This window comes from Diadema antillarum, unplaced genomic scaffold, assembly GCF_040938485.1.
Source record: "Diadema antillarum isolate AM-2024a unplaced genomic scaffold, OU_Dant_1.0 seq00000097_RagTag, whole genome shotgun sequence".
NCBI classification, from domain to species: Eukaryota; Metazoa; Echinodermata; class Echinoidea; order Diadematoida; family Diadematidae; genus Diadema; species Diadema antillarum.
In genome coordinates, this window is record NW_027271186.1 from 1,592,287 (window position 1) to 1,617,872 (window position 25,586).

Here is a 25,586-nt window from a genome sequence, read left to right on the forward strand (position 1 = left end):
TGGGTAATTTTTCGCGCTCTGCAGAGTATCAAAGATGAATTTTGCAAGTACAAATTCCATGGTATCAAGACATTACATGTTACTTCATGGTATGATAAACAGGCAAAACTAATCACATGCTTTTATTTTCACACTAAATTTCTGGTCATGAGAATATATTTTCACTTTTAAAGTAGATGATTCAATTAATATTCAACACCCAATAACAACCTATCCCTTGAGTTACAATTCTGATGAGTGACCTTCAAGGAATTGTCCAAAATCAAAGATATTCATTTCAGAACTCTGTCAGTGATACCGGGCCAAAGAAAGTGAAAATTTTTGCGACATCAGACAAGTAATCAGAAATTCATTACCAGGTAATGTCAGTATAATGGTGCACGCACACTCAGAGCTACCAAGTCTCACATATTTTGCGTGAGACTCAAGCATTTTGGGGCCATCTCACGATCTCACGCATGACACCCATTTTTCTCACACATCAGGCGAAGGCTGCAAATTGGGCCTATAATAATGAGCATAGCTCAAAAGATTAAGTGATGTTGCAAATGAAGGTATATTTCCCTTTTGTCTTATAGTCACTTAAAGGACAAGTTCACCTTCATAAACATAAGGATTGAGAGAATGTAGCAATATTAGTAGAACATATCATTGAAAGTTTGAGGAAAATCAGACAATCCGTTCAAAAGTTATGAATTTTTGAAGTTTTTGTGCAGTACCCGCTGGATGAGAAGACTACTGCAGTGTATGAATAACTTAGATGTCACATGCGTACAACAATATAAGGAAAATATAAAGAGAATTTCATAAAATTCCGTCTTTTGAAAAAAGTACACATTCCCCTGACTCGTTACCGACAAATGTTATGGGTAATATTATTCCCCCTGCCTTTAGAAAGAGGCAAGTCAATTGCTCTTTTATTATGCAAAAAAAGTGAAAATATGTTGAATTTTCTTTTATATTTCCTTTATACTGTTGTACGCATATGACTCACAAGCTGTAGTAGTCTCCTCATCCAGCGGTTCCAACACAAAAATTTAAAAAATTCATAACTTTGGCATCGATTGTCCAATTTTCCTCAAACTTTCACTGATGTGTTCTACTAATATTGTTGCATTTTCTCAATCCTTATGTTTATGAAGGTGAACTTGTCCTTTAAGTATGCACCTGATCGCACCATTAAGAGCTAAAAATTGAAAAAGCTCTCTAACGTGGGACTCGGGCCACAGGGGGAAAAACCCCTCCCACACCCTCGCTCGTGTGCACATTCGCATGCCGAGATGCCGAGTCATGAAAATCTCACTCATAAAATTTCTTTGAACTTGGCATCCCTGCACACTACATGTACAATACGTACAGAAAGTAGTATCCTACAGACACTTCATTGCAGTCATCACAAATGCAAGGTCTCTTGCATGACTGTACTTGATATTTACTATGGCTACAGAGCAATTCCCCCACCCCACACCATGACATACTCACATGCACAAGACACAAGGAAGTAAAAGTGTCGCTGCAAAGTATGAACTGTGCATTGTCATGTTTACGACACACGCTGCAGTCGAAAGGTGTTGCAGTCAGTGAAAACACATTGTGTTCTGCATGCACTGTTACAGTATATATGCCGAGTCTGTTCTGCTGTATGGTTGAAGTGATGATTCTACAGTGTTAATGTGTTTCATCTCTTTCTACACTTTGTAGGGAGATCAACAGATATCATATATTTCCAGTATGTCTTGCAAATGTACCAACCAACCAGTGCCAGTAACAGAAATGTGACCCTTGTGTCACCTGAAAAGTACATCATAGATTCCTTTCATACAAGCTGGTACAGGTATGTGTACACGTTGTATATATACTGTAGAGGTACATAAAATTCAGGCCTTTCCTCAGAATGATAAAAACCTGAAAACTTTGTTATGATGGACGGGAAGCAATATCAGAGCTTTCCAGTGAATCTATTGGGACCTCGAAAACATTCCAACCATCATTCATTGTATGAAAGGGGAGGGTGTTCTTTAGTGACATGGTTTTTAATTTCTTACAACAACCTGAGGTGTATATTACTGCATTCAAAAATTATTGGGAGTCATCATTCTACAGCGATGCAAATTTTGTGATGTTTGCAAAAGAGATACAAGGAGCTGCAGAACCAGAGGTGCTGGGGGAGGGGGGTGAGTCCCCCCCCCCCCCCCTTTTTTTTTTCTGGTCTGGAAAAAAAAAAAAAATCAGAAAAAAAAGGGGAGGTAGAGGTTAACCAATGACCTGCAGCCCCCCCCCCCCCCCCCCATACCCACACACGCACACACCTTAACGTAGGAAAGAAACAAAAAAAAAACAGAATCCCTATACTTTGTGAGGCATTTTTTTTTTGTTCTATGCTTTCAAATCTACAGGCCTTGACCTTCATCTTCCGTCCAGCCCTTAGCAAGATACTTCAATTCTTCATCTTAGCAGTAACTTGGCAAAATCTGTGTCATGCACAGAAGTTCACGAGCATGCAGCTCCAAGAACTACATTCACAGATTATGCTCACAGACAAGCTGCCCCTCGTACATCAGGTGCAAGCACTTCTTGTGCGACTATAGCAGCCCGATCGGCGGCAGCGCCACAAATCGCTCCAAATTTGCCTTGAATTGAACCGATGCCATTCCCCATCAGCAGCTGTTTAGAGGTGCCACGAGAGATCCTGGCAAATTGGCATTAGCACCTTTGGCCCCAATCAACTCCTATTCTCTCTGGAAGACAGTGGAGCAAAATTTGCTGTCTGCAAAGGTCAATCGAAGGAGTTCTATATTGCCTCTGATTTTACCATCCACCAGTCACTGTGAGGAGAAATGTGAAGAGGCCTCCTAGAAGCCACAACTCAGCCCACTTTTACTCTGCAGCAATAGGGACCTCTTCGTATTAACTCACTGAAGACTGTAGTCCCAAGTACATGTATACTCGGACAGGTGTCTATGGGAAATGTATGCAGGCCTCGAATTACCCGGGAGGCAAAAGGCAATTTGCCGCAATGCCCTATCTACTTGCCGCAATGCCTCTCTCAAAATTACCATGCTTACTGCAACTTTTTCTTGCTGCCCTTAAAAAATTTTGAGAGAGAGTGCTCCTAAAACCAAAAATTGCCTGTCCCTAAAACTGGCGAAATTCAAGGCCTGTGTATGTTGTAGCAAAATCAGCCTATCCTCAACGGGTTAAAGTGACAATCCAATAATGTTTTGGTAAAATGGGTTTTAGGTCTTTGTAAATCATTGCTTACTCACCTTTATTTTTGGATGGTCTAAATGCATCAGGAGTGCCACATAACTTGAAAAAACATCAAAAATTTTACTGATAGAAAATCAATGTAAGCTACATATATTATAATTTCATACGATCAATTGTATTGATTGATTAGTTTTTCTCATGCCATATTTTTTTCCCAAAAAGTACAATATAGTAGATAGCTACATGTACATGTAGGCCCACATATACACATTTATCTCCAATTGCCTCTTTTCCCCCAACATACTAGTAATCTGGGACCAACTTCATATACATTTGTATGGGTACATGTCATTACCATGACAATTGCCCTTCCAGCAAGACTTGCTATCATATCAACTTTTTATGAAATGGGGCCCTGATGGGTTTGCACTGATTTTACAGTGTGTGTATAGATCCTACTCACCGGGAGCTTCATCTGTAGGGCCAGCTACTTCGAAGAAAGCCTCATATAAATGTTCTGGGTCAGTCCTGCATGAAATGAAGTGGAAAAAATGAAACATAGTAACATGTGTTAATTTTTGTTTGCTGAAAATAAAGTATATTCAAACTACATTGAATTGAAATGAATTGACCTTAATTAAAATTTTAAACATTCATAATTACGACAAAATGCATCATGATCACTGATGTACAAGTAATCATACATGCTCTGCTATGCAATGGGCCGAATGCATAAAACAAGCAATTGCTTGTAAGCAATTGCTTCAAGCAAAAGCACAAGCTCGTCTAGTAAAAGGTGTAGCTCAAGCAATTGCTTAAATACATATGCATAATCTTTTGCTTGTGCACATACCTTTTGCTTGCATTCAGCAAGCAATTGCTTATAGGGTTCGAACAATAGCGTCACGCTTGTGCGGACACTGTACGTCTGAGAACAAAGGCGTGTTTCGTATTAGGTATTTCATAGGGGCATGTGTGAGCTGGAACCTGACATAGCAATATAGTGATCATAACAACGCTCATATGAAATACACACACACACACACACACACACACACATATGCTTATACCTTTTGCTTGTCCCGCACAAGCAATTATTACTTGCGTTTTCAACAAAAGGGACGTCACGCCTGTGCGAACACAAGAACAAAGGCGAGTGTGGCAGCATGCATTTGAAAGGGCATGTGTGTGCAGAAACATTTCCTGACATAGCAGAAGAGCTATGAAATGACACTCATAAATAATGCACACACAGACGCACACACACACAACTATATACACACTCGTATTACTGGCTGATTCCCATCACTGCTTACAATAGCCCGCATCTGCCAGATCGCACGTGGAGAGACGTCTCCTTGCTCTCCACCGAAGTGAGACATCCTACCTGTTTTTCATCAAATTTTGCATGCTAACCACTGGACATTCCCGTTGTTGAAATGAAAACTTTCTTACTCTACTTAAGAGTAATTTCTTGTAGATTTATACCACTCCTTCACAATTGTTGTCTTTCTTCCATGAATATGAAAATGATACTTAAAAGGGAACGTCCCAGATAAGCAAAAGCTCAAGCTCATTTTACAGAGCTTGGAAAATCGTAAGCAACTGCTAGCAAGAACTAGCAAAAGGTATGTTTTATGCATACGTTTTTAAGCAATTGCTTGCGGACAGCAAGCAATTGCTTGTACTTGCTAGCAAGAGCTTCTGCTCGCAAGCAATTGCTTGTTTTTATGCATACGGATTCGAGTAAAAGGCTAGCACAAGCAATTGCTAGCGTTTATGCATCCGGCCCATTGTCATGCCAGTAATTTCTTTGGATAGGGCACATTGGTATAACATTCTTTTGCATGTATTCTGTAAACACTCTCTTGATTCTTTCATTATTTAAACCAGACTTGAAGTATTAACTAAAATCACTATTGCGGTATTCTGCAAAGAAACGCACTACAGTGCACTCCCGTTACAACGGACACGATTACAACAGGATTTGGTTACAACAAAGTAAAACTTAACCCGTTGAGGACGGGTCCTGAGTATACTCGGGCAGGTGTCTATGGGAAGTGCATGTTGCAGCAAAATCAGCCCGTCCTCAACGGGTTCAGGTCCAAAAACTATTGAAATGTACACATCATTTAATATAATTGTATACTTTATTAGTTTGGCCTATCATGAACGAAATGTCACTATAATGAAGGAAAACTGCCCATGCCATGGACTTTGTTGTGACAAGAGTTGCCTGTACTATCCCTTTTTTCAAACTGCTCTCTCAAGAACAACTCTCTTTTCTTATGTGGTATGTGTGACTGCCTTTCAACATGACACAAAGAGACAAAAATTCTTCCTTCATATAACTTGGGGGTAGACATCAGAGAAATTACTTGTACAGCATTCCAGTCATAGATCTTATCTGTTCTATTACCATTGCCTTGTGAAGCAAGCACATGCCTACATTATTTCTTTGATTTACAGCTTGCATGGATGGCAGATATGTAGATGAGTTTCACTTGCATACGACATACACGTAATGACACCACTTGCTTGTATTCTATGCTTTACAACTCTCATTAGGGTCATATCTATACAGTATATAATGCCCAAACACATACGATACACTGTCATATTCCTAGGGGAAAGCCCCAGTCACATGGCTATTCCACCTGAGACTGTCCTAAAGCTTACAGTGTTGACCATCAAACACCAATTCAACATCACTCAAATCACAGTACTCATTATCACACGTTTGAAAATATTGCAATATTCCACTGGTAGTTTCGTCCTGATTGTAACATTATGCTGGGATGCACAGAGCCTGCACGGGGCACACACACACATAAAAACCCACACCCACCCACACACACACACACACACACACACACACACACAGATAGTCAGTAATACTGAAGACAAGTTTTCCTATTCCCCTCCTAATACAGTCAAACCTGTCTATATAAGTAGCAGCCACCTAAGGGAGACGGAAAAAGTGGCCATTATAGACAGGTGGTCACTATAGACAGGTTTTTATTAAGCATGCTTTTCCCTTGGAGGGAATTGTTTTTAGTGGTTGTATACGCCAGGTGACCACTCACTAAAGACAGGGTGGTCGCTAAGATGGGTTTGACTGTATTAGTGATAATACTTGGAATGAGCAGACAGGTTTAAAGGACAAGTTCACCTTCATAAACACAAGGATTGAGAAAATGCAACAATATTAGTAGAACACATCAGTGAAAGTTTGAGGAAAATTGGACAATCGATGCCAAAGTTATGAATTTTTTTAATTTTTGTGTTGGAACCGCTGGATGAGGAGACTACTACAGCTTGTGAGTCATATGCGTACAACAATATAAAGAAAATATAACAGAAATTCAACATATTTTCACTTTTTTCACATAATAAAAGAGCACTTGACTTGCCTCTTTCTAAAGGCAGGGGGAATAATATCACCCATAACATTAGTCGGTAACGAGTCAGGGGAATGTGTACTTTTTTCAAAAGATGGAATTTTGTGAAATTCCCTTTATATATTCCTTATACATGTATTGTTGTACGCATGTGACATCTAAGTTATTCACACACTGCAGTAGTCTTCTCATCCAGCGGGTACTGCACAAAAACTTCAAAAATTCATAACTTTTGAACGGATTGTCTGATTTTCCTCAAACTTTCAATGATGTGTTCTACTAATATTGCTACATTCTCTCAATCCTTATGTTTATGAAGGTGAACTTGTCCTTTAATGATGCAGCACTGTGTACAGATGAGAGCAGACATTGCAACTAAACAACAAGAACAGAAGAGCTACACAAACACTGTCTGCACAAAGACACAATTCCACAGACATCTGGGTGCGATGGAAACATTATTACCCACTTTAATAACGGGATGTCACGCTTGACAGCATATAATCACTCATGTAAATACATAGGGACTCTCCGCTCACTTAAATTTGGCTGTGTGTCAGGCACTGGCAAATTACTTGCAGGTCAGCCCTGACCCCAGAAAGACGGATTGTTTCACATCCAAGACATCACGATTCAGACCTTTGGACTGTCCCTGCACCACTGTCAAACTTGTCACTGGTTTAGCGCTCATGACAGCTGCCTTGACTTGTACTGAACACTGAAAGCGCTATCAAAGAGTCACAGGACAGAAATGACACTGCTGTGTTCAAGCAATGTTTGCTTGGCTAGGTGAGGAATACCTGTACACTCTAGCTTTCTTGACACTCTGGAGTATGCATTAAAGGAAACCACAACCCAAACAGAAATGTGGATTGAGTGAAAGCAGCAACATTAGTAGAACACATCAGTGAAAGTTTGAGGAAAATCAGGCAATCGATGCAAAAGTTATGAATTTTTAAAGTTTGGGTGTTGGAACCGCTGGATGAGGAGACTACTAGAGGTTATGACGTCATGTGTGGACAACAATGTAAAGAAAATATAAAGGGAATTCCGGAAAAAAAGTCATTTTTCATGAAAATTACTCATTCCATCAACTTGATACTGACATATGTTAAGGGTAGTAATTATTCCCCCTGCTTTCTGAAAGTGGTTACTTAATAGTTAAGTGCTCTTTCATTATGCTAGAAAAGTTAATTTTTGTGGAATTCCCTTTTATATTTTCTTTATATTGTTGTCTACACATGACACTATAACCTCTACTAGTCTCCTCATCCGTCAGTTCCAACACCAAAACTTTAAAAATCATAACTTTTGCATCGATTGTCCGACTTTCCTCAAAACTTTTACTGATGTGTTCTACTGATGTTGCTGCTTTCACTCAATTCACATTTCTCTTTGGGTTTTGGTTTCCTTTTTGTGTACAGCAATCCAAACACACACACAATCTCACAAAATCTGTGGCTGAGAAGTCATTCACTGCCAAGACATTACACTCAATAGACTGGTTTATTCAAATTTGAGTGGATCAATACCTTTAATGACACAGGATACATGTACGAAGAAAAAAGGGTACATTGTTCCCGACTGCCAAAATTGCAGAGGCTTTTACACCATACAATTGTACGTGTACAGTAGCAACATATGTGACCTGCGGTGTCACCCACCACAACAAAAGGATCCTAAAGTCACCGACAGCTGAGCCGAGAAAATCAAGTTTGAAGTCAGATCATCAAAATCGGTCAAAACAATTGGATTTCTGTTTTTGGCATGATTTTGTAGTCTAGAGTTTCGTCTTTCATCTGCTGAAATTTCAAAGCTAAATGATCAATGGAAAGGCAAGAAATTAACGTTTTTCTGGGCCATGATTTTCCAACTTTCAATGGAACAGAAACGTGTCCGAAGATTTGGATTTAGCGCCGCAGATAGACTCCGCCCCTAGCAACAAGGGAATGATCTTATTGGTCAGTGTGTGGCATCCTGGTTACTGATTGGTCGTGTGTAGACCGCTGGTGCTATTAAGCTTGAACAAACATCACAGAGGTTGCTAGGAGCATACATTCTATTGTCAAGAGGTGAAAACTATCTTGCCTCCCCTCGATCATGATATCGTCGGAAGGAAAACTTTCAAGGCAGTTCTCTCGAAACACTGATTTCCTAAACCACTCGACATGCACTAATATAATCATCCATATCTCCGCAACCGAGTACTTTTATGAGTTGTGCTATATAAATTAAAGAGGAAGAGTAAGGGAATAATGTCATGTCATTTTCAGAAAATCGTCCTCCACCGACTTTCGGATCCTTCTGTTGTAGCGGGTTGCATGTTGTGCAAAATGGAAAATGGGTTGCTTCCTGGCAAAAGCCGGAGAGTTGGAGTCTCTTCCACCATGAAATCAAGGAGCTTCATATCATGTGTTTGAAGCTCCTTGATGAAATGCATGGCTAGACAATAACCCACAATAGGAAGTGTTGCACCTTGTCTCTTGATGACACATTGATCTGTATTTAATGCTGAATTGTGAACATGGACACTACACTGTGTACAAAAGAAAGGGGAAGTCCCATGGCATAGCGAGCAAAAAATGTAAACACAGACCTCATTGACAGCAATGTGTACTCGTGTATGACAATGTTCGTTGTAAATTGTATGTTAACTCTCCTGGACCACAATGGTAGAATCTGGTTGCTGTTGTCGATGTTTTTGTTTCTTTATGGGGGAGGAGGGTTCTTTTTGCTTCTCCATGATACAAATGTAGGTTTGGGTATTCTCAAGTCTAAAAGGCAAGGGAACTGGAATTTAAAACTGCATGTATACTGAATATACATGTAAACTGCACACACATCTATATAAAATTATACTAAATATTGCAAAACAATGACTGATTTGCCTTTATACTGTAAAACCAGAAATTTGGCATTCATGAAACTTTTGTGAATTTCATGACGAGCTAGGATTTGTGAAAGTAAAATGCATGCAAAAGCTTCTGTCTACACTATGCATTTAATGCTAGTCGCTGACTCGGGGAAAGTTTCATGGCCTGAATGTTTCTGGTTTTTATAATCGCACACATGATTTCTGTATAATCTTTTAAATTAAAGACCAGGGCCCCGTTTCATAAAAAGTTGATATGATAGCAACTCTTGCTAGAATGGCAATTGTCATGGTAACAACAAGAATCCAGCTTCCTGATTGGCTGATGCTATGGGAAGTTGCCATTCCAGCAAGAGTTGCCATCCTAACATCTTTTATGAAATGGGGCCCTGGTAGCATGGGGATGACTGGGTAGCTTGATTGATATGGTCTTCATTCACTACCCATGGGGTACATTCAAACACTATCCATTGGGGTACATTCGAAAACTACCCATTGGGGTACATTCGAAAACCACACATACACCTGTCAGCAAATGTATCCATCGAAGCATATGCTCATCATTATGCAGTAAACTCCGGTCAAGATTCTTAGGCTGTCAGTGTGTTTTAATGTACTGTATACGACATATTCGCGAGTCTAAATTTTCGCAAATCGGGAATTCCCGACGATTTCACGAGTGGTTCAATTCGCGATCGTGGAGTCCTGTACTGAACAGAGAAATGTGCACGCGTACGTCACATTCACATCGGGATCAGAGTCAATATTTTCATGTGTCTTTAATTTCGCGGAATAGCACCTCACTCGCGAAATTCGCGAAAATAAAAACCTAGCGAAATATATACAGCATATACTGTAGCAGAGACTCCAACTCTCCCGTTTTTGACGGGAGATCTCCCGCCGAAAGCCCATTTTTGCAAAATCTCCCGTTCCCCCACTTGAGATTTGATTTCTCCCGCCCTGGCTCTGTGTCTCCCGGTGGAAAGGATTTCTTACTTATTGCTATCGTTATGTTGAAAAAATAAGCCTTAGAGAGCACCAGAGAACATCTAGAACCCTCGGAACTTTGCGCTTCGCACACATCAACTTGGAGTCTCCCGTTTGCTAGGGGTTTCGGGCGGGAGAATCTCCAGATCAGAAGGTGATTGGGGTTGGAGTCTCTGCAGTAGTCCTACATAGAGGCCAGTTATAAAGCTGTGTCACAATTCACTATAAGGACTCTCAAATACTTGTACATCCATTACTAGGCCAGGCAAACCTTCCCACGCCATGGTTTCCCCACACTATGTACAAATGTAGGTCTTTAAAGGGATAGTACAGTATTGGTGTAGATGAGAATTGGGCTTTTAACTTTTTGTGAGACACCAAGAGAACACTTATGATATAGTACAGAGCATACCATTTTAAGAGGAATTCAAAGTTTATTTGATGAAAATCGGGTTTGAAATGACTGAAACATCCAAAAATAAAGTAAAACAAAGCAATCGTAATCACTCTTTTTCTGATATCTCCGCTATTTCAAAACCAATTTTCATCAAATAAATGTTGAATTCCTCATAGAATTACATGCTCTTTCATATTTCATAAGAGGTTTCTCATTTTCTCATCAAAAAATTATAGAAACCTGAAATTAGGTCTCAATCAAAACTGCACAATCCCTTTAAGTGAAGGGTGATACACAAAAAACTAGGCAGTTCATTTATCTATTTCCCATTCCATGATCATAATGTGCTGATCACTTCTCAAATTCACTATAAAAGTATACTACTGCACAGACTTTTGCAACTTGAAAAGAAAATTAGAAGAGAGAGTGCCAGAAATAACAAAAGGAAATTACCAATTCACCTTCCCTGTATGCACACATTCTCGAAGATAAACAACTTGCGGAAATGAAACAGAGCATCGGCGAAACTATTGTCTGGTTTCCACTTTCAGAGAGATAACAATGAATCGGGTGAGGAAAAGCATTGCCATCAAAATGTCCCCATTATCACTCATTAAAAAAAACAAAAAACAAAAAACTACATGTACTACACATAATATAAGTCCCAAATGACAATATGTTAAATTTTCCTGTGGTAATCAGATACCTTTTTGTTCCCCAATTTCCATGAAGTTTGGCATTGTACTATAATGTCGATACATTGTATCATATGATCGTCATACAAATCTTTATGGCAATTTGCAATGTATATTTAAAGGACAAGTTCACCTTCATAAACATAAGGATTGAGAGAATGCAACAATATTAGTAGAACACATCAGTGAAAGTTTGAGGAAAATTGGACAATCGATGCAAAAGTTATGAATTTTTAAAATTTTTGTGTTGGAACCGCTGGATGAGGAGACTACTACAGCTTGTGAGTCATATGCGTGCAACAGTATAAAGAAAATGTAAAAGAAAATTCAACATATTTTCACTTTTTTCGCATAATAAAAGAGCTCTTGACTTGCCTCTTTCTAAAGGCAGGGGGAATAATATTACCCATAACATTTGTCGGTAACGAGTCAGGGGAATGTGTACTTTTTTCAAAAGATGGCATTTTGTGAAATTCTCTTTATATTTTCCTTATACTGTTGTACGCATGTGACATCTAAGTTATTCATACACTGGAGTAGTCTTCTCATCCAGCGGTTACTGCACAAAAACTTCAAAAATTCATAACTTTTGAACGGATTGTCTGATTTTCCTCAAACTTTCACTGATGTGTTCTACTAATATTGCTACATTCTCTCAATCCTTATGTTTATGAAGGTGAACTTGTCCTTTAAAGACTCTTCACTTTGTGTTTAGGCAGTCCCTCTCAACAACTTTCTGGCTCAAAAATAAACTCTAAACATATATATATATATATATAAAACTAAATATTGAGGATGTTATCCTGATTCATTCTAAACATCCTTCATGCTTTCTCTGAATAAAATCTATTGAATATAATGAATATTCATTACACAGAATGTTTCTTAGATATCCTGGAAGAGCAAAGTATACAATTTCTCTGGTGAAAATACAAAACTTCAAAGTATCTCACACCCAAGACAAACAATCTGTGACACCCATTCATTAACCCTTGGATTATCAAAAAAAAAATTAGGCTGGTTTTGTGTAAAGTCTTTAATTGAACCTGAAAATTTACCTGAAAATATTTACTACACTTCAGTCCTATATATTATATATAAAGATCTCCTTTTTCACTTTACACTTGTCATTACATTCTGGGAGAGTTTATGGGGCTCACACATGTAAATAATTCACATAAAGACATGTGTTAAAATTCAAAATTCAAAAAATTCTGTAAAATAGCTGGGAGAAATGAGGTGTTTCATCTTCAGTAAGCTGAAAAAGTGGGGTATACCCTTTCATCCATCAAATTTCCAAGGGAAGTTCTTTGGCTCAAACTCTGTCCAAGGGTTCGCAAAGCCAGACTACAAGTTATTTTAACTAAAAAAAAATCACATACTTTCTGTACATGCACCGAAACAAATATAGTCCCTTCAAATTCCATGAGAAAAGTCTTCATCTTCCAACCAAAATGCAGTTTGTACATTGAATTCATACTCAATATCTACAGCTATTCATTTTCTGCCAAACTGCCTTTTCTGATTTTTAATTTTTTTTCTTCATTTATTTTAGTATCTTTGGTACAATTTTGTGATGCGGTCAGGGATATTCCATTATATTTACAGGTGTGAGCCCTATAGTCAAGTAGTCTTTGAGAACAAACCTTATCACATGCATCCAAGGGCGCACACAGTCTGTAATATACAAGCTGTACTTCGATGTAAAGGGCAGCTAACCCTTGCATGGGAATCTCATTTTGGGGCTCACACAACCTGAGAAGAACGGATGCATGTACATGTAGACTGTATGAACGAGTCGGAGACTGCTCAATCAGAAATATTCCTGGATGAAACACAGCACTTCTTGAGAAGCACATCGGAAGGGAGCAGGTGTCCGCTAATGAGATTTTAATAGACTCGGAGGTTAATTAAAGTTTTACTAAAGCGAAATCAACAGTTCATTTTGCTCCACATTAAAAATGAGCACTGAACTGGCATTTCCTTCTTACAAGGGTACGACATTGAAGAAATACTTTGTAGGGTCATTTTTTTTAAAGGGAGATTGGAGTTTGCAAGAAGTGAATGCTGCCTTAAATACCAATAAACATATTATGCATATAAATACAAAGTACAAGTACATAGTATGCAGTACAGTGTACATCAGTGTACATACACTCTACATAGGCCTACTTTTCCATGTATGGTCTACATGTACATCATATATTTCTTGCACAATTACAAATTTCTGCTTTGTATGTGGTCTCTGTGTAATATGTGGAATATAATCTACACTGACATAGAACAGACTCAAAGATTTTTTTTTTTAATTGTGTGGGTGTGTTTGTGCTTGTGAACTGTCAATGCACTTTAACTGAGCTTTGTATACAAGAATACACTACAATGTAGATATTACCAATGATAAGTCAAAAATGTGGCTAACATTTATCATTGTTTTTGAATATGTGTCAGCGCAAGTGAAGTACTAAAAGACACGTTCCTGCAAAACCACTAGAAGTTACATCTAATTACCCCCACTCAAAAAAAAAAAGGCTCAACAGAACACAAAGGAGATTAAACGAAATCACTTACTAAATTATTCAATCGCTGTGTCCATTTGTGTGTAATTACTGACTATGGGTGCGTTTATCAACTCTTTTTCTCAGCAGAAACAGGTTTTCCAAACAGCTTTCAAGGAATTTTTACGAGTTGATAAACGCAAAGCTGTTTTGAAAGCCCTTTCGGAAAGCCTTTTCGAAAGCCGCAAATTTGTGGCTTTCCAAACAGGTTTCCTAAACAGGTTTTCAGAAACCTGTTTGTAAAAGCCTTTTGAAGTTGATAAACGCAAAGCTGTTTTGAAACGGCTTTGTAGTATTGTACTGCAGTTATGAACAATGCACGCCTTATATGACCTCTTCTCCTCGGGTCGAATTGCGCAATGCAGCTGTGCAGTGACAGGCCAGTTATCGTGTTCGCGAAGAGTTGATAAACGCAACTATTTTGGAAGCCCTTTCTGAAGGGCTTTGGAAACGGCTTCTGAAAGCCGTTTAAACAGGGGAAAGTTGATAAGAAAACGCAGCCAAAGACTTCTGATGTGCTCACACACTAAAACTCTTCGTGATTGCTTTGTGACACTCTAGAAACTTGCATTAAAGACATGTATACAAAATGTACACACTGTGATTCACGGTGCTATGGTTTATGCATGCATATTTTATTGCACCTACAGTTTGTACATGTTCATATACAAGCAAGCCCCATGGATTGCGAACAACACATACTTTTTTAATACTAGGATCGGTTGTGCTGCGGAAGCTCCAGAGGTGTCCAAACTTTGTCAGATCAAAGTCTACCCCATCAGGTAGTAATTTTTAGCAACAGGATGTGGGTGAATGAGCACTTGCGAAACTTTGACCTTACAACACCTTTCAAACCTCACAGTTTTTGAGCCATTTAATACCAAAGTGTACTGTTCGCCTGCAAATACTGTACATGTACCCCATTATATCATAAAAACAATGCAATATCAAAGTTTGGTGAGCTTTCAACAGTACAAGAGTTTTGCACGGCAACAGAGCTGGATTCCATCTGTCATACAATTGTAGTAATCTGTCCACATTTTCATCAGAGTATTTCCCTCTACCTTTATCTTGGTGTGACACCAAATTTGATGTTCACAAGAAAGTAAAGTTTTGTCATTCACTATTAAAACAGAAAGTGAAAGTCTAAAATTTGACCCTGACCTTACTGATCATTCATGTACACACAACCTTCAATCTTCATACTAGATTTCATCCTACAAAGTCTTATGCTATAGATCCACATTATCTAGTATGTAAACCTACATTCTACCTACCTGTCATTTCAGAAAAATATACATGATACTTTGAAAATACTTGCATTATATGAAAACAATAAACATTGGACTTGACTGCTAGACATACATACATAATCTGCCAGACATTTCCCCGGCAGGTAAGAGTAGAATACATGTCAATATTAGGCCTGTAGTAATCAGAGCCTTTAAATAGCCATACATGTTTTGTGAAATACAAAATTGTATGGGTATAAACCTATTCATTTGTGTGTGTTGAATGTGAAATTTTTTCAATCAACCTTCACCTTTTTTTAACCTCTCCCTTTATAAGATTTTGCTCAAAAAATTTTTGCCCTGTCATAAAAATCCCAATCAGCCATAAAGTCTGATGAAGTGACATATAAGACATATCTTGTACAATATACTATTTGTACAATGTTGTAAATCATAGAATTTGATCTTATGCTTCAGCAGCAGAGTCTCAATATTTTGTTGAATTTCACTTCCAAGTCTCTGATGCTATTCAGATAAGCAGATTTCATGATTGAAACTCTGCCCTGACACTCCTTGGGTCCATGTTTTTTCCATGTTTGTAATAATGGATTTAAATATTGAAGCCTAACATTTCTCATATTGTAAATGTTCTTAAACACTATGCCTCCTCTTCTACTTTTCTTTTTATGATAGTGATAAATCACTGTAATTGCTGTGTTTAAAAAAATAAATGAGTACCTTTTTTTTCTCAGCATTTCACTCATGCTTATGATCATTTGCTCTATAAGACATTAGTGAAGTTGGGAAAGGTTCTTCTTTGGTTCCTGTGCTCTCTCTCTCTCTCTTTAATCCTACTTGCCCAATTAGGTACACGGGGAATTCAGAACTTTGCACAGTGGCACCTACAAAATATGCTGTTAATGCTGCTAGAATTTGTGATAGGATATGATTGAGAAGTACTGCATTTCCACAAGATGACATGGACCCCTGTTACGAAAGGCGGCCCGAGTCCTGCTTTTCGTTGCCGGCCCGAGGCCAGCCCAAGGCTGCTTTGTGGACCATTTACACATGAGCGTCGGGGCCGGCTTGAGCAATGACGCTCCTCATAGACCCTGTTTACACATGGGCCGGCCTCAATTGCGATACTCGGCCCCGCAATTTTGTCCGTTTACAGTGGAGGGCTCGACCAGGGCTTTTAATTCAAACCTTTCAATATTTTGTCGCAGTGGCGCTCTGCTTGTAAACAAACGATTACTATTGGGAGCGCGCCGATCGCAATTTGGTACCGCATTTGGCCCAGTTTGCGTTTACAGCGAGAAAAGGCCAGGCCAAGACTACCTCCACAGCTTGGCCAAATGCGCGGCCGTTTTAGGACCGCATTTGGCCTTTTGAGCGTTTACAGTGAAAGGAAACCCGGGCTGAGCCCGGACTGAGCCTGGCCTTTTCACTCACTGTAAACGGGGTCTTAGAGATCATGTCCAGTCACCAAGCAGTCCATCAGGATTTAATGGATGGTGTCCATTTTATGACGATGTTCACAGGATACCAGATGGATATTAAGTACCCTCGCACCTGTTCCTCAAAGGTGATCTTCACATCAAAGCAAATTTGTGTCCTCCCAAAGGTGCAACAAAAGGACGGTATACAAATAGGGAAAAGTCACAAGTGAAATGGAACAAGATTTCGTACGAGGTGAAAGGTGAGGCACTTTATTCAAGAGGCGAAGCTGAGTTGAAAAGTGTGCCTCATCTTTCGTGGAGTGTAAAATCTTGTTCCACTGCATGAGTAAAGACCATACACTATTTGTTTTATACAACACCTTGGACGTCAGCGCATGTGGTCCACACCGATTCTTGATTGTACATTGTAGTATAGAAATGACAACCATTATTTTTGTTACGCGTGAATGGTTGTACATGGTATCAGAGGCGCACAACAGTAGAGTTGTCCATCACATGCAAAAGTGATTGGTTGAAATTGTTGAGAGTAAAATGAGTGACTGAATGCAGGCTTGTACAGGTAACTGATTGAGCACATGCAGCAAAGGTGACATCAGAGGCGGGCAATGGTGTAAGAATTACAACGTATGAGTTGATCATGAGCCTATTAAGCACAGGAGTGAGGCGCTGCTGTAAATTATTGACATCAGTCATGCAATATCCATTTTTGTTCTGTAGACAAAAATTGGTCGGCTCAACAGCAACAGCATGCAATAGTACTTTTGACTGCATGTCACATGATGAGCAATCGACCAATCGGATAGCTAGAATCTTTTCAGGTGTTGCATGATACCAATCACTCTAATTTGTATCAGTGTCATAATCACAATTAGTCTGGAGTATTTTCATGCACATACCTACACTATACATACCCCCATACATTACACATTTTACACATTTTACTGTGGTTCTTTGGTGTGCTATCATTCAAGGATAATGAAGATAGGCTACAGATGGAGGTATTCCCTTTGGAATATGCCATTCTGCTCTGCTACTTTTGTGCATAATTATCATATAATATACACAAGGGTGCACTGCACTGCTCTCCGAGATTAGGTATGTATACAGCACTGAATGTGATTCGGATCTCTGCTTCAACACACCCTTCATGTGTGACGTCTATGTCCTTTACAGAATGTACAACAAAATCATGATTTCTCTTCTTTTTTTCTCTCCCTGCCAACACGGCAGCTAAAATGCATGTTAGGCAGCGATCTGTAAAATGCATGCAGTCACTGGGGCACGCGTAATGCTACCTTTGCGAGTTCCGCTCCAGGAAGGTACAAGAAATGAGAAAAGGGAGAGAAATGCTGTACAGTATGCACCACTCAAACATCAGATATTATTGTGGTGTGCACACAATCTTGCCAATAGCATCAACCATTAGGATTATAATACAGAAAATGAAAAGACACTACATTGTGTAAACCCTCAGATACGATGACACTTGCATGTTGGCAAATACACAATTTGTGTTGTCTGCATTGTACAAGTCATGTTTTTAGACTCATATTGACATGACAGAGCAAATAGTGGATGAAAGTAAATTCCAATGAAAATCCTTTTTTTTTTTCATTCTTCCAGATGGACAATAGATTTGTCAACATTCCAGAATCCTGTACCTACGATACAAAGATCAAGAGCTTATAAATCACAGACTTTATCAGCTAGGATACCCGAGAGTGCGGAGCACTTTAGCAATGAAAACATCCATGGCCTGGAATCAAGAAACACAAACAGTATGTACTTGAGCGATGCAAAAACAGCATACAATTTACTGGAATGACACAACACTGCAATATCATTGTGCATGGCCCTTCATTTGCATGTCATTGATCCATTGTAGATTATGGATAGACCCTCAGGATTGACCTCTGACTATCTTTGCACATAGAATTATATCCAAATATATTCCTGTCCAGGATATTAAATTACATTTTTCTACAGGACTGCCCTAGCAGACGGATAGCAGAAATTGACAAATGTCCTCTAAATTTTACAGACCTTGACCCTGAAATTTGGCCTTTTCAAAAAAATTCTGTCATGTCAATGAGGCAATTGTCCAGTGATAGGAGTTGTTTTGTATATACACAAGTAGTTCATCCTTTCTTCCAATACATTGCTCCACTGTAGCTATCATAACTGACGATATGACTGGCAATGACATCTTCAGTCTGATTTACAAAGTACCAAATATACCAAAGTATTTTTTCTGTGAGATTTGATCATGAATCAAACAATGTTTCAATAACAAAACAGTTTGTTTGAGAAGTCCCACTTTCTTCTGAATGTTTGTTCTATGTTGTTGTTTTTTCCCAGTTATCATTATAACGAGAAGACCACTAAGGGCGAAATTAACAACATACCAAAATGCCTGATCAACTGCCATTCATAAATGGATCTGCATGCGAAAAATATCAGCATTTAGAGCATTTGGGCCAAGTGCCAAGAAAATCTACTGAGTTAATGAGATCTGGGGCACAAACAGAGCCAGAGACAGACAACTGAAAGACATCATGTTACATAATGCTGCCCCCTTCGGCTAGAAGGGACAAAAAAGCTAGGTACCTGGTATCATAAAAGCCGAAGCATAATGCACGCTGATGGAAATACGCAAGTACAGTTCAAGCCTATGGGGCACTAAATATCTAGGTATCATTCAATTGTCCTCACATTAAATGTTAATTAGTACTACAATACCCCGGCTACTGACCATCCAAGCCTCAAGGCCAATATTTGATGAACAAACATTATTAGAACTTAATAGCCGACTATAACCATTGCTGGGTAACCATGGAGGAATGCATGGCAGTAATGGTCACCTACAGGTAGGGCTATGATTGTAAATTACCTGGACTACGATGTAATAAACATCAGCTCATTGATTACTGTAAACACAGAGTCTTGTAAGGTATGCATATTGTCTGACGTCAGTTCAAAGCACATGTACACCCACTGTTCAGTATTATGTAGTGCTTTTTGCATGTTACGGAGAGTATAAACATACTGTCCATTTTATTTAAAGTTTATTTGTTTTTTAGCACAATCTCCTAGCTGGAATTAAACATTAACAATAATACTAACCCAGCACAAAATCTTTGAAGATTTAGAACACATTTTATGCCATAAACTTTGACTGAAAGAAAAAATGGGAAGGACTTTCGACAGGATGGTTTGTGAAAAGTTTAAATGAGCATTGATACAGCTAGACCATTACATTGTAAAACGTAATGCTTTTTACTGTGCACTTAAAACCACAACAAAACAAAATGAAACCAAAACCAACACACACAAATCAATAAAGGCATACGACATGAAAAATCAACTCAAACTATTCACTATAAGAGTACCTGGCATTCCCATTCATATCCAGCGCAATGTGGATACACAAACAAGCTTAAATCTATGTTACCTTGGGTCTGTTTGTTTGTTGTTGTTTGTTTGTTTTTGAATTATCTTGGATATTGACTGCAGTTAATACTGTATGTATATTACAATTTTACAGGGAGGGTTGACGGATTTGTCTGTCAGTGTTCATTTCACGCTGGAATGACTCAGAACAACAGGGAAATCCATTCCCCATTTCATTTGTCAGCACAACAGATGAATGTGAAATGACCACACTGTGCGCTGGACTGTATTGTTGTGTGTCATTCCACCACTAAAGTGTACCAAGACTGAGTCATACTGTTTGTACACACACAAATGAAATGGGAAAAGAAAATATTTATAGTATTATATAAAAAAGGAACAATCAATGTCTCTGGCACCCTTTGTGGCAGATGTACAGGTACAATATATTACAAAGAATGAAAAGTCACAGATAGGGAAACTGTACTATGCACAGTATACACTGTATGTTTCTGTAGTATCACCTGAAAACTGAGCTGTTGTCTGTACACCATGACATGGTTCTCTTGTGATTTGTATGTTTCTGTAGCATCACCTGAAAACTGAGCTGTTGTCTGTACACCATGACATGGTTCTCTTGTGATTTGTATGTTTCCAATGAATTCTCAGAATGTTTTGGTTTCCTTTTTTCTTTCTTTTTACACACAAAAAAAACAATCGTTTTAAGTCCTTTCTTTCTTTCTTTTTCACATCTAGAATTATCAAAGGGACTTACAGTACTGGTTGAGGTGAGGATTCAGGTTTATAACATTTTTGGTGAGACAATGAGAAACCTCTTATGAGACATAAAAGAACTTGTAATTTCAAGAAGTATTCAATGTTTATTTGATGAAAATTGGCCTTGAAATGGCTGAGATATCCAAAAAAGCGATATTAATAAAATTGACAGGCCACAACTTTTATTAGGATCTCTTTGTTTCACCTTGTTTTTAGATATAATCTCACTCATTTCAAAACCAATTTTCATCAAATAGACTTTTGATTCCCCTTACAATGGTATGCTCTTTAACATTTCATAGAGTGGCTTCTAAATATCTTGCAAAACATTACCAGCTGAATCCTCACCTCAACCAATACTGTACAGTCCCTTTAAATCTAATGTTAGACCATTCAGTCATTTTCAGTTTTGAAAAAGAAGAGCTCAAGGCAGATATTGAGCAGGTCTGCAATGTACATGCAGGGCTCAACATTAGCGGTGGTCCGATGCCATCACTTTTTCAGAAAGGATATATAAAGTTCTGGTGGCCCACCAAGTGTTTAAAGGGATGGTATAGTATTGGTGGAAATGAGGATTGGGCATACTGTATAATTTTTTGCGAGATACTAGAAAAACACTTACAAAATTATACAGAGCATGCCATTCTAAGAGGAATTCAAAGGTTATTAGATTGGTTTTGGAATGGCTGAGACATCCAAAAACAAAGTAAAACAAAGCGATCCTAATAAAATGTAGGTCCCATCTTTTATTAGGATTGCTCTGTTTTGGATCTCTCAGTCATATCAAATCAAATAAAAAAAAATCACAAAATAAATCATGTGTACCACAGAAATACCAAGTCTCTGTCAAGCATGGAAAAAGAAATGAGGTTTTACACATCTATCTCAGGGCACCACCCCTTCAGCGTAATGATCATGTCAGCTAACTGGCTCCCCATCTGCAGGGGCAGCGTGAGTATTAATTTGTGAATATCCTATGCTTATTTACAGCAGAAACAATGTTCCAGAAACTCATACAATTAATGTATTTTGATAATCATGAACAAATATGTGTTGTACATCAAATAATTTTTCACCTGCAGGTTATTTTAATAATATTACATTTTGTACGTCAATCAAAGCTCTCTTCTCTATTCTCTTCTAAAAATCACTTAATGCCAAATGTTGTACCATCCTTATCAACTTATTTCGCATAACGTTTTGTACCCTGCTGCCTGTGCACTCAACTGGATGCTATGTACATCCACACACTTCTACAAGATCAGTACACTACTGTTCTTGCTAGGGCTCAGCTCAAGACAGGCATGGCACAGGGCATACTACATGTATTTGTACCGTACTGTACTGGCTGGATATCTTACTGGCAGCAACATGCTTGGAAGTCCACAACATTAAAACATATACAGCGTGTTGGTGGGACTCATCATGCTTCATACATCACAAATACACACTGTTTGTAAAATACTGTATACGGCATATATTTCGCGAGTCTAATTTTTTGTGAATCGGGAATTCCCGACTATTTTGCGAGTGGTTAGCTTCGTAATCGTAGACTCCTGTACTGAATGGAGAAGTGTACACGCGTACGTCATATTCAGATCGGGATCAGAGTCAATATTTTCGCGTGCCTTTAATTTTGCGAATAGCACCCGACTTGCAAAATTCGTGAAAATAAAAACCTCGCAAAATATTTGGCGCATACAGTATACAAGACTAATGGTAAAAAAATATATATTTATTTGTTTGTTTTTCAAGTGGGTTTGCTTAAAGTGCTCAAACCAGTCCATGATTCACATCTCCATAGGGATTTCCACTCACTCCAAATGCTAGAATGGATCACATTTTGACAGACTTGTATTCAAAACATGATTTGATGTAGAATGGATCATCCTTCCGTTTCATTAATGTTTACCTACAAATATGTCTAGTGGATCTTACAATTGTTGGTGCATTTCATGTGCACAATAAAATTGTCGCAATACAATGGAGCATCGATGTACCCTACATGAATGTCCTGATTGAAGCCATATACAACTTGGGAAAGACTATTTCACATTGTAATATGCCACAGCAAGAGATTATCAAATGTGATTTCATGACGTTTCTTACTTGTGCTATAATGAATGTTAATGCTGTTGTTTTTGTTTTTAATTTTCTGAATAAAACTGTACAGTTAAATTATCATTATCACGCAAATTCAATTACATAAATTGTTCTCCCTCAGCACATTAATGTCTTGCACACAGGAATGGGAGGATGCCATCACCAGGGGCAGATCCAGGAATTCTGTAAAGGGGGGTGTAACTAATATTTTTTGGTGCCAGTTCTGGTTTTCATTTCATTTTTTTCATTTTATTTCTTTTGTTTTTAACAAAAAATAAAGGGGAGGCGTGCGCCGGTTGCGCCCCCCTCTGGATCTGCCACTGATCACTGAATGTAGTCAGTCACTGTCAGTGCATAGTGTATGTATGTAATGTTACATACAAACGGAATGATTGTGATATTGATTGTGTTGTTATAATTGTACATTAACGTATCCATTGTTTACAATTTAAACATATTTATCTGAATGGTAAATACTTTGATGAAGTCAACAGTATGATATCAACATTATTATTACATTAATTCTATTGATATCATTTGTCAAACAATACTATAAAATGATATAATGATTAATGTATCACATAATAATACTTTGTAAAGAATTAGACAAAGGCCAAACAATACATATTCCGTGTATGTGTATGCTGACATTGTAAGTACTGGAACTAATACACCATTGTATGTCTTCTCCAAATTGTGGAAAGTCAGTGTACTAAAGTAGTTGAATTAACATTGCATGTACAGTGTACATCATGCATGTGTACATGGCAACTACAACTGTATATGTTCAATGATTAAATGTTGATGACTGTTGTAAGCCACTTCTGAAGGCAGAATACACATTTGTGTGTCTACAGTCTAGTGCTAGAGCTCTAGAGTCTTGAGAGATGACCTGCGTTTAGTATTTGAAATGACTACACAATGAGTTACTTTGTCATGCAAGTTTAAGAGCTGTAGACATAAATAAGGGTCTAACATAAATCTAGCCTAGTCTACTATGGTACAGTAAATTTACACCACTTGTCAAGACTGCACATCTGTACAACTGCAGGTACATGCTGTATATGTAGAACCACAACCTAGTCAAGATTTATGACAGGGCAGTGAGGCACACAATAAGTACCAGGTATTGTCATATGGATCCCTGACATATAATGTATTGCACTGATGTCAAGTCAATAAATAGTCTTCCTCCATCATTCCATTAAGTGTATGTTAGACAGAAAGGTATCCGTCTGTCCAGAGGATTTTTTATTTTTTGGACGTTATCACTCTCCTCCGTAGAAGGGGATTCCGTGAAGCCGCATGAAGTCTCCGTGGAACATATCCCTGATGACCAGATACAGACTGATCTTTCGGTCAATTGTAAGCCGTGTGGTAAGTGCAGACTAATGCGACCAATATTTCATACATCAAAATTTCAACACTGACAACACTCAACAGCTAACAGAATGTACATCGTCCTCGAGTGATAAATCGAACAGGTGGAGGAAGAATGCACATATCTGTGACAAACAACTATCACCACTCGACTCTTCTAGCTTTCCCTCGATCCTGGTCTATACAAGGAGGTACTACTACTATGTAATCTAATGACTATAAGGAGTCATCATCATGTGATACTGCACTGCGGCAATCATTACTACCACGACCATAGTCATAGACCACTGCACTATTTTAGTATTCACACTTTATGTACTGTAAAGTCTGTAGGGAGAAAAACCGAGTGACAATGAACAGTTAGTCAGACACTACTGCACACTTCTCGTACATGCATGGTAGAACAAATTTCAACCAACAGTTGATTAGTTTCACACAGAAAATCACATCATTAAAACTTTCGAGCAATAACACAATTATTTGTACTCACTTTAAACGACTACCCATGTTTCTCGAGATGACAGTGAGAAATGCGAAGACATAAATAACTACTTAGCACTTCCGGTATGTTATATGTACACTGCAGCTCGCACAGATGTTACCTTCTACGTAGAACGCGAAGCTGTAGCTCGCTAGCCGCTGCGCTGGCTGTGGAGGTGGTGTGGTGGACCGACGAGCGTAGGCAGAGTGAATGTTACTGATTGTTTTGAACAGGACGCCATCTACCGGTGACTGTCAGTATACTAGTAGTCAAACTCTGTGATGACAAATTGCGATGAATTCTGCTTTATGAACCGAACTCGCCTAATTTTCAAAATAAAAAATAAAGAACAACAAATAAATGAATAAATGAATAGATAAGTAAATGAATAAATAAATGAATGGATGAATAAATGAATAAACAGGTTCTAGCAGCGTACTGATCCAGATCCAGAAATAAATAATTCATACATAAATGAATAAATGAATGAATGAATGAATGAATGAATGATGAATGAATGCATGAATGAATGAATGAATGCTGCATGAATGAATGGATGAATGAATGGATGAATGAATGCATGAATGAATGAATGATGAACGAATGAATAAATAAATAAGTAAATAGATAAAATGAATAAATA

The 25,586-nt window shown here is 38.2% G+C and overlaps 1 protein-coding gene across 2 annotated transcripts in view; it reads right to left on the minus strand.

Moving 5' to 3' along the window:
• LOC139726728 (DENN domain-containing protein 1B-like) overlaps positions 1-25,063 on the minus strand; it is an 89,791-nt gene extending 64,728 nt beyond the window's left edge. For both annotated transcript variants that reach the window (XM_071637723.1, XM_071637722.1), the window contains exons 1-2: positions 24,953-25,063; positions 3,674-3,738 (exon numbers count right to left, since the gene is read on the minus strand). In XM_071637723.1, the coding sequence (XP_071493824.1) occupies positions 3,674-3,738; positions 24,953-24,969 (82 nt within the window). In that variant the 5' untranslated portion in view covers positions 24,970-25,063. The remainder of the gene's footprint in view (positions 1-3,673; positions 3,739-24,952) is intronic.
• Positions 25,064-25,586: the final 523 nt, after the last annotated feature.